At 35.6% G+C, this 13,052-nt stretch overlaps 1 protein-coding gene across 6 annotated transcripts in view; it reads right to left on the reverse strand.

The window, feature by feature from the left end:
• Positions 1 to 13,052, reverse strand: part of BRWD3 (bromodomain and WD repeat domain containing 3) — a 214,615-nt gene that overhangs the window by 137,986 nt on the left and 63,577 nt on the right. For all 6 annotated transcript variants that reach the window (XM_032329766.1, XM_032329764.1, XM_032329765.1 and 3 more), the window contains exons 9-11: positions 11,552 to 11,652; positions 9,966 to 10,036; positions 8,777 to 8,877 (exon numbers count right to left, since the gene is read on the reverse strand). In XM_032329766.1, coding sequence (XP_032185657.1) covers positions 8,777 to 8,877; positions 9,966 to 10,036; positions 11,552 to 11,652 — 273 coding nt within the window. The remainder of the gene's footprint in view (positions 1 to 8,776; positions 8,878 to 9,965; positions 10,037 to 11,551; positions 11,653 to 13,052) is intronic.

Consider the following 13,052-nt stretch of genomic DNA (forward strand, 5'->3'; position numbering starts at 1 on the left):
TGCACCCCAATGTTCATAGCAGCAATGTCCAGAATAGCCAAACTGTGGAAAGAGCTGAAATGCCATTCAACAGACAAATGGATAAAGGAGATGTGGTCCATATATACAATGGAATATTACTCAGCCATCAGAAAGGATGAATATCCAACTTTTGCATCAACGTGGATGGAACTGGAGGAGATTATGCTGACTGAAATAAGTCAAGCAGAGAAAGTCAATTATCATATGGTTTCACTTACTTGTGGAACATAAGGAATAGCATGGAGGACATTAGAAGGAAGGTTAAAATGAAGGGAGAGAGGAATCAGGATGGAGACAAACCATGAAAGACTATGGACTCTGGGAAACAAACTGAGAGTTTTAGAGGGCAGGGGTGTGGGGGATGGTTTATTAGCCCGCTGATGGGTACTAAGGAGGGCATGTATTGCATGGAACACTGGGTGTTATACACAGACAATGAATCATGGAACACTGCATCAAAAACTAATAATGTAGTTTATGGTGGCTAACAAAAACAAACAAACAAATAAGTAAATAAATAAAAATGCACGGTAATCCAGGGCAAAAAAAAAAAAAAAGACACTATAAAATGACTAACAAGAGACAAAGAAGTACACTATATAATAATAAAGGAGAAAATCCAAGAAGAAAATATAACAATTATAAGGATTTATGCACCTAACATAGCTGCACACAAATATATAAAACAGTTAATAAACAATTATGAAGGAACTAATTGACAATAATACAATTATAAAGAGTATTTTTTTTTAGATTTATTTTTTAATTTGACGGAGAGAAATCACAAGTAGGCAGAGAGGCAGGCAGAGAGAGAGGGAGGAGGAAGCAGGCTCCCCACTGAGCAGAGAACCCGACGCGGGGCTCAATCCCAGGACCCTGAGATCACGACCTGAGCCAAAGGCAGAGGCTTAACCCGCTGAGCCACCCAGGTGCCCCGACAATAATACAATTATAGTACAGAATTTTATCACCCCACTTAGGTTAATGGACAGATTATCTGAAAAGAAATGGAAGAAGGAAACAATGGCTTTAAATGACACACTGGAACACATGAATCTAACAGATATATTCAGAACATTCCTTCCTAAAACAACAAAATACACATGCTTTTCAAGTGTACATAGAACATTATCCAGAATAGATCACATATCATCCCACAAAACACCCTCAACAAATTAAACAATATGAAATTCATACCATACATCTTTTCTGACCAGAATACTATGAAACTAGAAGTCTATTACAATAAAAAATCTGGAAAGAGTACAATAAGTGGAGATTAAATAACATGTTAACTCAACAATGATAGGTCAACCAGGAAACAAAGGAAGAGATTTAAAAATACATGGAAGCAGATAAAAATGAAAATACAACAGTGCAAAATCCCTGGCACAGAACGGTGATTTTAAAAGGAAAGTTTGTGGCAATATAGGCCTTCTTGAAGAAGCAAGAGAAAACCCAAATAAACAACCTAACATTACACCTAAAGGAGCTAGAAAAAGCAGGACAAACTATACATAAAGCCAGTAGAAAGAAGGCAATAGAAAGGGTAGAGCAGTAATAAATGACAGAGATACTAAAACAAACAACTGAACAGATCAATAAAACCTAGAACTTGGTTTCTTGAAAAAATTAATAAAACTGATAAACTTCTAGCCAGACTCAAGAAAAAAATGAGAAAGGGCTCCAATAAATAAAATCCCATATGAGAAAGGAGAAATAACCAATACCACAGAAATAAAAAGAATTATAAGAGAATATAATGAAAAACAATATGCCAACATATTGAACAACATGTAAGAAATGGATAAATTCAATAAATATATTACCAAACTGAAACACGCAGAAACATAGATTTTTTAAGATCTTATTTATTTATTTATTTATTTATTTTATTTGCCAGAGAGAGAGAGAGAGAGAAAGAGAGAAAACGAGTAAGCAGAAGGAGCAGCAGAGGAAGAGGAAAAAGCAGGCTCTCCACTGAGCAAGGAGCTCAATGTGAGGCTCAATCCCAAGACCCCAGGATCATGACCTGAGCCAAAGGCAGACGCTCAATGACTGAGCTACCCAGGTACCCCAAGAAACATAAAATTTGAACAGACCAATAACCAGCAAAGAAAATGAGTCAGTAATTTAAAAAATTCCCAGCCACAAAAGTCTAGGACCAAGGGGCTTTACAGGTAAATTATACCAAATACTTAAAGAGTTAATACCTCTTCTTCTCAAACAATTCCAAGGAAAACTTCTCAATTCATTCTATGAGGCCATCATTACCCTGATACCAAACCAGATAAAAGACACCACTAAAAACAAATGACAGGCTGCTCCTTGATGAATGGAGATGCAGAAATATTCACCAAAATGCTAGTAAACGAAATTCATCAATACATTAATAAAATCATTTAACAAGACAAAGTAGAATTTATTCCTGGGTTGGAAGGGTGGTTCAATATTTGCAAATAAATCAACGTGACAAAATAAGAGAAAAGATAATAATCATGTGTTGAACATCTGTTGAACGGTCAACAGATGCAGAAAAAAGCTTTTGACAAAGTACAGAATCCACGATAAAAAACCCTCAACTAAGTAGGTTTAGAGGGAACATACCTCAACATGATGAAGGCCATATACAGAAAAACGGACAGCTAACATCATCCTCAATGGGGTACAACTGAGAGCTTTTCCTCTATATTCAGAAACAAGATAGGGATTGTCTATTCTCACCACTGTTAACATAGTACAGGAAGTCCTGATCACAGCAATCAAACACAAAGAAATAAAAGACATCCAAATCAGTAAGAAAAAATCAAATTTTCACCATTTCCAGTTGTCATGATACTTTATATAAAAAAACCCAAAGACACCACCAAAACACTGCTAGAACTGATAAATAAACTTAGTTAAGCTGCAGGATACAAAATCAACATAAGAAATCTGTTGCATTATTATACATTAATGATAAAGCAGCAGAAAGAGAAATTAAGGAATCAATCCAACTTATAATCGCACAAGAAATAATAAGATACATAGGAATAAACCTAACCAAAGAAGTAAAAGACCTAGACTGCGGAAAGTATAAAACACTGAGGAAAGAAACTGAGGATCATAGAAATAGAAGACATTTCATGCTCAAGGATCAGAACGAATATTGTTAAAATGTCTATTCCACCCAATGTAATCTACACATTTACTGCAATCCCTATCAAAATACCACCAGCATTTTTCAGAGTTAGAACAAATAATCCAAAAATTTGTAGGGAACCGCAAAATACCTTGAATAACCAATGCAATCCTGAAAAAGAAAAGCAAAGCTGGAGGCATCACAATTCTGGACTTCACATATTACAAAGCTATGGTGATCAGAACAGTATGGTAGTAGTACAAAAATGGACACATATATTAACAGAAAAGAACAGGAATCCCAGAAATGAACCCACAAATATATGGCCAATTAATCTAGAAACACAGAAAGGGTCGCCTGAGTGGCTCAGTGGGTTAATATCTGCCTTTGGCTCAGGTCATGATCTCAGGGTCTTGGGATTGAGTCCCACATCTGATTCCCTGCTCAGCAGGGAGCCTACTTCCCCCCCTCTCTCCCTGCTGCTCTGCCTACTTGTTATATCTCTCTCTGCGTCAAATGAATAAATAAAATCTTTAAAAAAAAACAGGAAAGAATATCTAACAGGAAAAAGAGAGTCCCTCCAACAAATGGTGTTAGGAAAACTGGATAGCCACATGCAAAAGGAAGAAACTGTACCACTTTCTTACACTGCACACAAAAATAAATTCAAAATGGATGAAAGACCTAAATGTGAGACAGGAAACCATCAAAAATCCTGAAAAAAAACAGAGGCAGTAATCTCTTTGACTCAGCCATAACAACTTCTTTCTAGATATATCTCCTGAGGCAAGGGAAACAAAAGCAAAAATAAACTACTGGGGGCATATCAAATTAAAAAGTGTCTGCACAATGAAGGAAACAATCAACAAAACTAAAAGGGAACCTAAGCAATGGGAGAAGATATTTGCAAAGGACATATCTGATAAAAGGTTAGTATCCAAAATATATATGGAACGTATAAAACTCAACACCCAGAAATCAAATAATCCAGTTAAAAAATGGACAGAAGAAATAGTCTTCCAAAACAGACATACAGATGGCCCACAGACACATGAAAAGATGTTCATCATCACTTACTATCTGGGAAATTCAGATCAAAACTACAATGAGATATCACCTCATACTTGCCAGAATGGCTAAAATCAACAACACAAGAAACAAAAGGTGTTGGTGAGGATATGAAGAAAGGAGAACCATCTTGCACTGTTGGTAGGAATGCAAACTGGGTGCAGCCACTCTGGATAGTATGGTGGTTCCTCAAAAAGTTAAAAGTCAAACTACCCTATGATCCAGCAACTGCAATACCGGGTAATTACCCAAAGAATACAAAAACACTAATTCAGAGGGATATATGAATCCATATTTTTATAGCAGCATTTTTTTACAATAGCCAAGACACATGCAGCAACACACATGTGCATCAATTGATGGATAAAGAAGAATACAGACAATGGGATATTATTCAGTTTCTAAAAAGAATGCAATCTTGTCATTTGCGAAGACATGGATGGAGCTACAGAGTATAATGCTAAGTGAAATGGCAGTCAGAGAAAGACAAATACCGTTATGTTTTCATGCACCCGTGGAATTTAAGAAGCAAAAGAAAGGAGCAAAGGGAAAGAAAGAGACAAATCAAGAAACAGACTCTTACTTATAGAGAACAAACTGATGGTTACCAGAGGAGTTTTGGGGGAATGGGTTAAATAGGTGATGGGGATTAAAGAGAGCACTTTTCATGATGAGCACCAGGTGATGTATGGAATTGCTGAATCACTATATTGTCCAGCTGAAACTAATAAAACACTGTTAAGCAACAAAATTTAAAACTAAAAAAGAAAAGATTTAATAAATAAAACTTTTCATTTTGTGTATCCCTGTACCAATTACTATATAATTTTATCAATTTTTTTGTTCTGAAATTCATATTAGCTTTATATGTGTTTAATCCCTATCTTTAATACATGCTTGTCTTTTTCAGTGAGATATTTTACTTTCATACAATTTCTTATTACTAGTTAATTCCTTTTCTTTTCTGAAGAAAGTTATCTCAACATTTTTTTTTTAGATTTAATTTTTTTTCAGTGTTCCAAAATTCATTGTTTATGCACCATACCCAGTGGTCCATGTAGTACATGCCCTCCATAATACCCACTACCAGGCTCTCCCTACCCCCACACCCCTCCAAAACCTTCAGTTTGTTTCTCAGAGTCCACAGTCTCTCATGGTTTGTCTCCCCTCCAATTCCCAACTCACTTCTCCAACATTTCTTTTATGACTGTTTTAATTTTGACAAGTTCATTTATTTTTTGCTTGTCTGGAAAACTATTTATCTCCCCTTAAATTCTGAATAATATTACCAAGTAGAATTCTTGGTTGGACATTTTCTTGTTTTGTTTTGTTTTTTTTCCTTTCAGCACCTTCAATACACCATGTCATACCATGCCACTCCCTTTTGACCTACAAAGTTTCCAGTGAAAAATCAGCTGATGGGCTTATGGGGGCCCTTTTTTAAATATTTTATTTATTTATTTGACAGAGAGAAAGATCACAAGTAAGCAGAGAGGCAGGTAGAGAGAGGGAGAAGAGGAAGCAGGCTCCCCACTGAGCAGAGAACCCGATGTGGGGCTTGATCCCAGGACCCTGAGATCATGACCTGAGCCGAAGGCAGAGGCTTTAACCCACTGAGCCACCCAGGCACCCCTGTGGGGGCCCTTTTAATGCAACAATTCATTTATCTCTGGCTGCTCTTAAGATTCTCTTTAATCTTTAACATTTTAAATTGAATGTTCTTTAATGTGGATCTCTTTTTTTCTTATTTGGAACTCTGTGGGCTCCCTGGAACTGAATATCTGTTTCCTTCCCTACATTAGGGAAATTTTTAGCCATAATTTATTGAAATAAGTTTTCTACTTTTTTTGTTTTTTCTTCTGTCTTCACTTGGGACTCCCTATAATGCAGATGTTATTCTGCTAGATGTTGTCTAGTATGTACCTTAAACTATCTCAATTTTTCTATTTTTTTCCCCTTTTCCTATTCTTGGTACTTCTGGTGTCTTGTCTTCCATGTTGCTCATCTGTTCTATTTTGTTTATTCTGCCATTGAACCCTCTAGGTATATTTACCACTTCACTTATTGTATTCTTCAGCTTTGTGACTTCTCTTTGTTACTTTCTTGTGGTTTATATCTCTCTGTTGAAGTTTTCACTGAGTTCATCCATTCCTCTCCGAGTTTGGTAAGCATATTTATGACCATTACTTTGAATTCTTTATCAGGAAGATTACTTATCTCTACTTCATTAAGGTCTTTTTCTGAGGTTTTCTCATTCTTTCATCAGGAACATATACCTGTCTGCTCATTTTGCTTGACTCCATTTATGTTTCTATGTGTTAGGTAAAATAGTTACCTTTCCTCTTTAAAAAAAAATTAATTATAGCTAACACACAATGTTATATTAATCTCAGGTGTACAACATAGTAATTTGATAAGTTTACACATTATACTATGTTCACCAGAAGTATAGCTACTGTCTGTCACCATATACTGCTATTAAAATATGACTGACTACATCCCCTATTTGGTAATTTTTACCCTATGATTTATTTATCCCATAACTGAAAACCTGTATCTCTCATCCCCTTCACCCATTTTACCAATTACACTACTTCCTTCCCGGATGGCAATCACAAGCTTCTTCTCTGCATTTATGGGTCTGCTTCTGCTTTTTGTTCATTGATTTTACTTTCTAGATTCCACATATAAATGAAATTATATAGTGTGATCTTGCATTGGAGATAAATCTTATCAGTTCAACCATGGCCTAGCTTATGGCTGTTTCTCATACCCCTGAGATTGTCTATAAGTAGCACAATTTGTTCTTGATAGGTCTCAGTTGTTGAGGGTATGCCAAGACCTGTCACTGTTCCAAAGGAAGGGATCTCAAGACAGTGTCTAGTTTCAGGCTAATTTTAAGACAGATTATCAGGCAATATATTCTTAAGATATGCAAATATGTAGTCTTTGGTTCCACAATCATAAACCCTGTTGACTTCCAGACCAATTCCAGAGGTGTCCCTGCACAATAGTTGCAAAAATCATAGAATTAGACATGTGTATAACGTCCTTTCTGTGAGGTATCAGTGAGCTACAATGATGTCAAGATGATGCCAAGTGAGGGTTCCAATATAGTGAATACCCCTGCCCATGTGCCCTGAGAGCCTTTCTATAGCCTCTGGATGTGTGAGCTGCCCCCATGACAAAAAAAATAGGAATTTTTTCATATCAAGAACAGGGGTGTATTTTAGTCTTAGCTGTGCAATTCCCTGGGTATGGTAGCCTGTCAAAAACTGTCTCTCTAACTTCTTCAAACACATTGGATCCAGAAACAGTATCCTGGGCCTCTAGAGCCAGGTGGTCAAGGGGTGTCCTGTGTGGGGTGTGCATGCCCACCAACTATGGCAGGCAGGCTGTAAATGTGGTATGGGGGTGGGGTACTCAGCCCACCTGGTTGTGGTGGGATAGGCCACAGCTGCAGAATGCATGGGTAGGGTGCTCCCATTGAAGCTAGTGGACTTAAAGACTTAAAGGAGGGGTTCCCAACAGTGCCCATCTACACCATGACCAACAAGAAAGGAGAATCCAAAAATGGTGCCCACTTCTGCCCCTGGAGAGAGTCCCAAGAGGTTCCTGCTTCTCCAGCAGATGCATTAAGAATAGCAAATGAGTCTCCTTCACATAGAGTCTAGTTGCCTTGCAAACTATTGTTTTTGAGCTGGGTCCCATGGCAAGTGAGTCTGTGCAGGACCCTTTAAGAGTATATTTTTCATTCCCTACAATTCTCCTAGAAGTAAGCCCCACTGGTTCTTATAGCCAGATGCTTTGGGGGCTCATTTCTCCACTGCAAGTCCCAAGGGTTGGGGTGTCTGATGTGGGACATAGATAACCTGCTCCTCAAGAACAAGTTCCATATTATGAGATCACTCCCAACTGTGGATTGCTGCTTCTGAGGTGGAGTTTTTTTGAAGGACCACATCTATACCTCTTCTACCCTTCTCAATGTGGTCCATTTATGCTTTGTTGTAGAGCCACTGTTTACCTAGCTTTCAGGTCCTTTTCAGAGGGAATTGTCCCATATATAGCTGCAGATTTGTTGTGTTCATAGAAGGAGGTAGTTTCAGGATCCTTCTAGGCCACCATTTTCCAATGTGTCTTTTAAAAAGTATGTAGATTGTAAATGCCTAAGAATAACTGATTGGTCATATCTGAGCATCACCAATACATGCTACTAAAGAGAATATGGTTTATTTATTAAAAAAAAAGTATGTAATTTTAAAGTAACAAATAGCTCACATAATTAATTGAATACAGCAGGCTCAAAGAGGATTTTCATTAACTGTTACTATAATATGTGTTTTCTTCCTTTCTATGTAATCAAATAGAACTTGTTTTATATACTACAGCCATACTAAATCCAGAATTTCACACTGATCTTCATTACTACCGAGATATCTTACCATGTAGATTTCAGCACCAATATATATTAATTAAGGTACAGATCAGAAAAGAAGAAATAAAACCAACTTTCCAGAGATATGAAAAAAGAAAGCAACATACTTAAGTTTCTCATTTTGCTCTTACCGTATGTGATTCTAATTCAGCAATTTTCTCAGGGGTCTCAGAACCCAAATAATATATTCTAATCACATGGTCAGTGCTACCTGTTGTAATGAACATACCACCTGGAAGATTAAAAAACAAACAAGCAAACATTACACCAAGTAACTTTAAAAAACCTTTTAATTGCCTTCTTAGTTATATGCTACCTTATATTAATAAGAGGTTATCTTATCATTAAAGACAGGTTATCTTCTAATCATTAAAGACATATAAAATTTCAGAGAAAAATATATAAAATTCAGGAGAAATATTTAAAGGACAACTATATCATGCAACCAATAAAAATCCAACAACTATACACTAAATACAGGCCTTTGAATAATAAACATTAAAGGTCAGAGCCTTGAGGAATTCTTTATAATTTATGCAAAATCCTAACGCTCAAAAATTTTTTATAAAATGACCTATAGCTACAGTTCTCTTTACAGTGGCTATAATGGTGTAACCTAAAAACTCAACCACTTTTTGGATTATGAAAAAATTCTAGAGATGGAAGGTGGTAATATATCAAAAACATTGTGAATATACTTAATGTCAAAAAACTACTCACCTAAAAATAGTTATTAAAATAGTAAATTTTAGGGGCACCTGGGTGGTTTTGTCAGTTGAGTGTGCCACTCTTGGTTTCAGCTCAGGTCATGATCTTAGGTCCTGACATTGAGCCCTACATCCATGCTCAGCATGGAGTTTGCCTGAGAGTCTCTTCCTCTGTCCCTTCCCCAACTCAAGTGCTCATGGGCACATGTGTGCACTCTCCCTCTCTTTGTCTCAAATAAATAAATCTTTTTTTTAAATAGTAAAATTTATGTTAAATTTACCACAATGAAAGAAAAGGTCAACTAGCATATAATTCTTAGCAGTAGAAAAGCAACCTTTACACACTGTAAAAGTGACTTCTATATGGAACTACAGTATATATTTCCTGAAACGTCAGGTCAGGATTTTAATGTTGAACTATGTGTGTATGGGGGGAGAGCTATACTTTTTACCAACCAAATTTTGATTTATATAAAAACATATTAGAAAAATTAAAAAAAAACCTTCAACAGCTATTACATGTTAGTTAAAATCCACAAAATTAAACATATATCTTTTACAACTGGATCATTTAGTATTTTGGGTACTTGAAACTTTCAATTTTTACACATACCAGAACTGAAAGATGAGCAAGATATCTGAACTCCAGGTCTGGATCTCTCAGTAAATTTCACTGGGCGATCTCTAAGGGAAAAGTTAAGACATTTGTATTTTCCATCATGTTCATTTAACATACAAGAATCTTTGCACACTGCTACATATTGACAGATTTAACATCAGCATTATAAAAAACACAACTGAAGTAGTCAGTACTATTGCCATCATTTGGGTTAAAAATACATTAAACCTTGCAAATATACTTTAAGATACCAGTATTATTATTATAACTTTACATATTACCACATAACTTACTACCATTAAGAAGTTCAAAGTCTTTTTTTAATTTTTTATTTCTTTTCAGCATAACAGTATTCATTGTTTTTGCACCACACCCAGTGCTCCATGCAATCCGTGCCCTCCCTAATACTCACCACCTGGCTCCCCCAACCTCCTACCCCCTGCCCCTTAAAAACCCTCAGATTGTTTGTCAGAGTCCATAGTCTCTCATGGTTCACCTCCCCTTCCAATTTCCCTCAACTCTCTTCTCCTCTCCATCTCCCCTTGTCCTCCATGTTATTTGTTATGTTCCACAAATAAGTGAAACCATATGATAATTGACTCTCTCTGCTTAACTTATTTCACTCAGCATAATCTCTTCCAGTCCCGTCCATGTTGCTACAAAAATTGGGTATTCATCCTTTCTGATGGAGGCATACTACTCCATAGTGTATATGGACCACATCTTCCATTCGTCCATTGAAGGGCATCTTGGTTCTTTCCACAGTTCGGCGACCATGGCCATTGCTGCTATAAACATTAGGGTACAGATGGCCCTTCTTTTCACTACATCTGTATCTTTGGGGTAAATACCCAGGAGTGCAATTGCACGGTCATAGGGAAGCTCTATTTTTAATTTCTTAAGGAATCTCCACACTGTTTTCCAAAGTGGCTGCACCAACTTGCATTCCTACCAACAGTGCAAGAGGGTTCCCCTTTCTCCACATCCTCTCCAACACATGTTGTTTCCTATGTTGCTAATTTTGGCCATTCTAACTGGTGTAAGGTGGTATTTCAATGTGGTTTTAATTTGAATCTCCCTGATGGCTAGTGATGATGAACATTTTTTCATGTGTCTGATAGCCATTTGTATGTCTTCATTGGAGAAATGACTGTTCATATCTTCTGCCCATTTTATGATATGATTATCAGTTTTGTGTGTGTTGAGTTTGAGGAGTTCTTTATAGACCCTGGATATCAACCTTTTGTCTGTACTGTCATTTGCAAATAGAAGATATTTGCAAATGACAGTACAGAAAAAAGTTCAAAGTCTTCTTACCAGAATAATAAATGATACAAATACTCTTTACAAAAATTTTGTGTATAAGTTAAATAGTCTCTTCAACACTAGTTTCATAAGAATTTTATTCTAAAATCTCTAACATCTAATTGAAGTAGGTATAGATGTATTTTATATATTTATACACATGCATACATATATTTGTATACTTAAATACATGGACTAAAGAATTTCTCAAGGTAATAAAGAAAAACAAACAGGATTGATTTTGTACAAAATTTCTAATCCAATTCTAAACTTACCTAAACTTCATTGTTTTTACATGCCATTGCCAGAAACAGATTGTTCCATCAGCACCAGTAGAAGTGAGGTATCTGGTTGTGCCTTTAGTTGATGGACAGAACTAAAAAAAAAAAATCTAATTCAAATAGAAAGCTTTCATGTTCAAATTTATTTTAAACACAGCATGTTCTAAAATTATAATCATTTAAAAAATAATTTAAATAAATTCAATCAAGAATTTCACTTTCAAGAAATCAGTTAAATTTCCTAGATTAATGGATACCTTACAAAAATTGAAAATATCAAGAAACTGTAGGAAAAAAAGTCAACAAATTTAGGATTAAATATATTAGTCTTAAAAATAATTACTTTTAGGGGTCCCTGGGTGGCTCAATCAATAGAGCATGCAACTCTTGATCTCAGGGTTATGAATGTAGAGATTACCTAAAAATAAAATCTCAAATAACTATTTTAAAGTACTGAATATCACACTTTAAAAGATTACTATTTCATTACTTCTAATGGAGAAAAAAAAATCACAAGGTGGTTACTAGGTAAACCATTACAAATCTGCTAAATATATGTTTAACAGCAATGACTGTGGAATTTTCATAGTTTTTATGACCACAGCATCAGAAACCATTCTAAAATCAATGCCTAGGAAGTTACTATCTAAATATTTTGGTATTAATGCTTAACTTTAAATTCCAGCTTTAATGACATATGATATAAATTTTGTCCTTTTTAAATTTAAATCATTTTCATTTGTTATAATAGAATAAGTAAAATGGTCAAATCACTATATCATTGTGGAAAAAACAGATTAAAAAATATACTTAAGTTGCCAATTTAAAGGATGACTAATACCCTAGATGAAACATGGACAGCCTTATCATATAGGATTCTCAAGCTGTGACTCTCAGTATTTTATACATCCTCAGAAAAGAATCACAGATAAGGGAAGAGCCACTGGGCTCCTGATGCCTGATATACAGGAAAAAGCTGAAAATCAAACCAGGGTCTCTGCAGGCCATGAGTTTTAAAAATCCCAAATAGAGATAATCAACACCACAAAGATAAATATTAAGAATCAAGATGCATAGGGTTTGAATAAATTTTGACCACAAATCTGAAGAAAATGGTCACTACAGATTAGAAATCATTTATACAGTTCTCGATTGGAAACACATAACTTCTTAAAGACTAGAGTTTAAATAAAAAATTATCAATTAATGTTATCCATTAATAATTGATAATATAGTAAAGAAACCAGTACTCAGGTAGCATGCTTACACTTTCCTTTCTGAGATAGAGAAGCTTGCATTGGAGAACTTAATCCACAATTTATAGGCAGAGCCTGCAAGTTACAGCCCATAGGCCAATTCCAGCTTGCTGTGTGTTTCTGTAAATGAAGTTTTACTGGAACAAATTCACCTTACACTGCTTATGGCTGCTTTTGCACTGGAATGCAGAGTTAAGTAGGTGTGACAGAGACCATATGGCCTGCAAATCCTAAAATAT

Source organism: Mustela erminea, chromosome X (assembly GCF_009829155.1).
Source record: "Mustela erminea isolate mMusErm1 chromosome X, mMusErm1.Pri, whole genome shotgun sequence".
Lineage (NCBI taxonomy): Eukaryota > Metazoa > Chordata > Mammalia > Carnivora > Mustelidae > Mustela > Mustela erminea.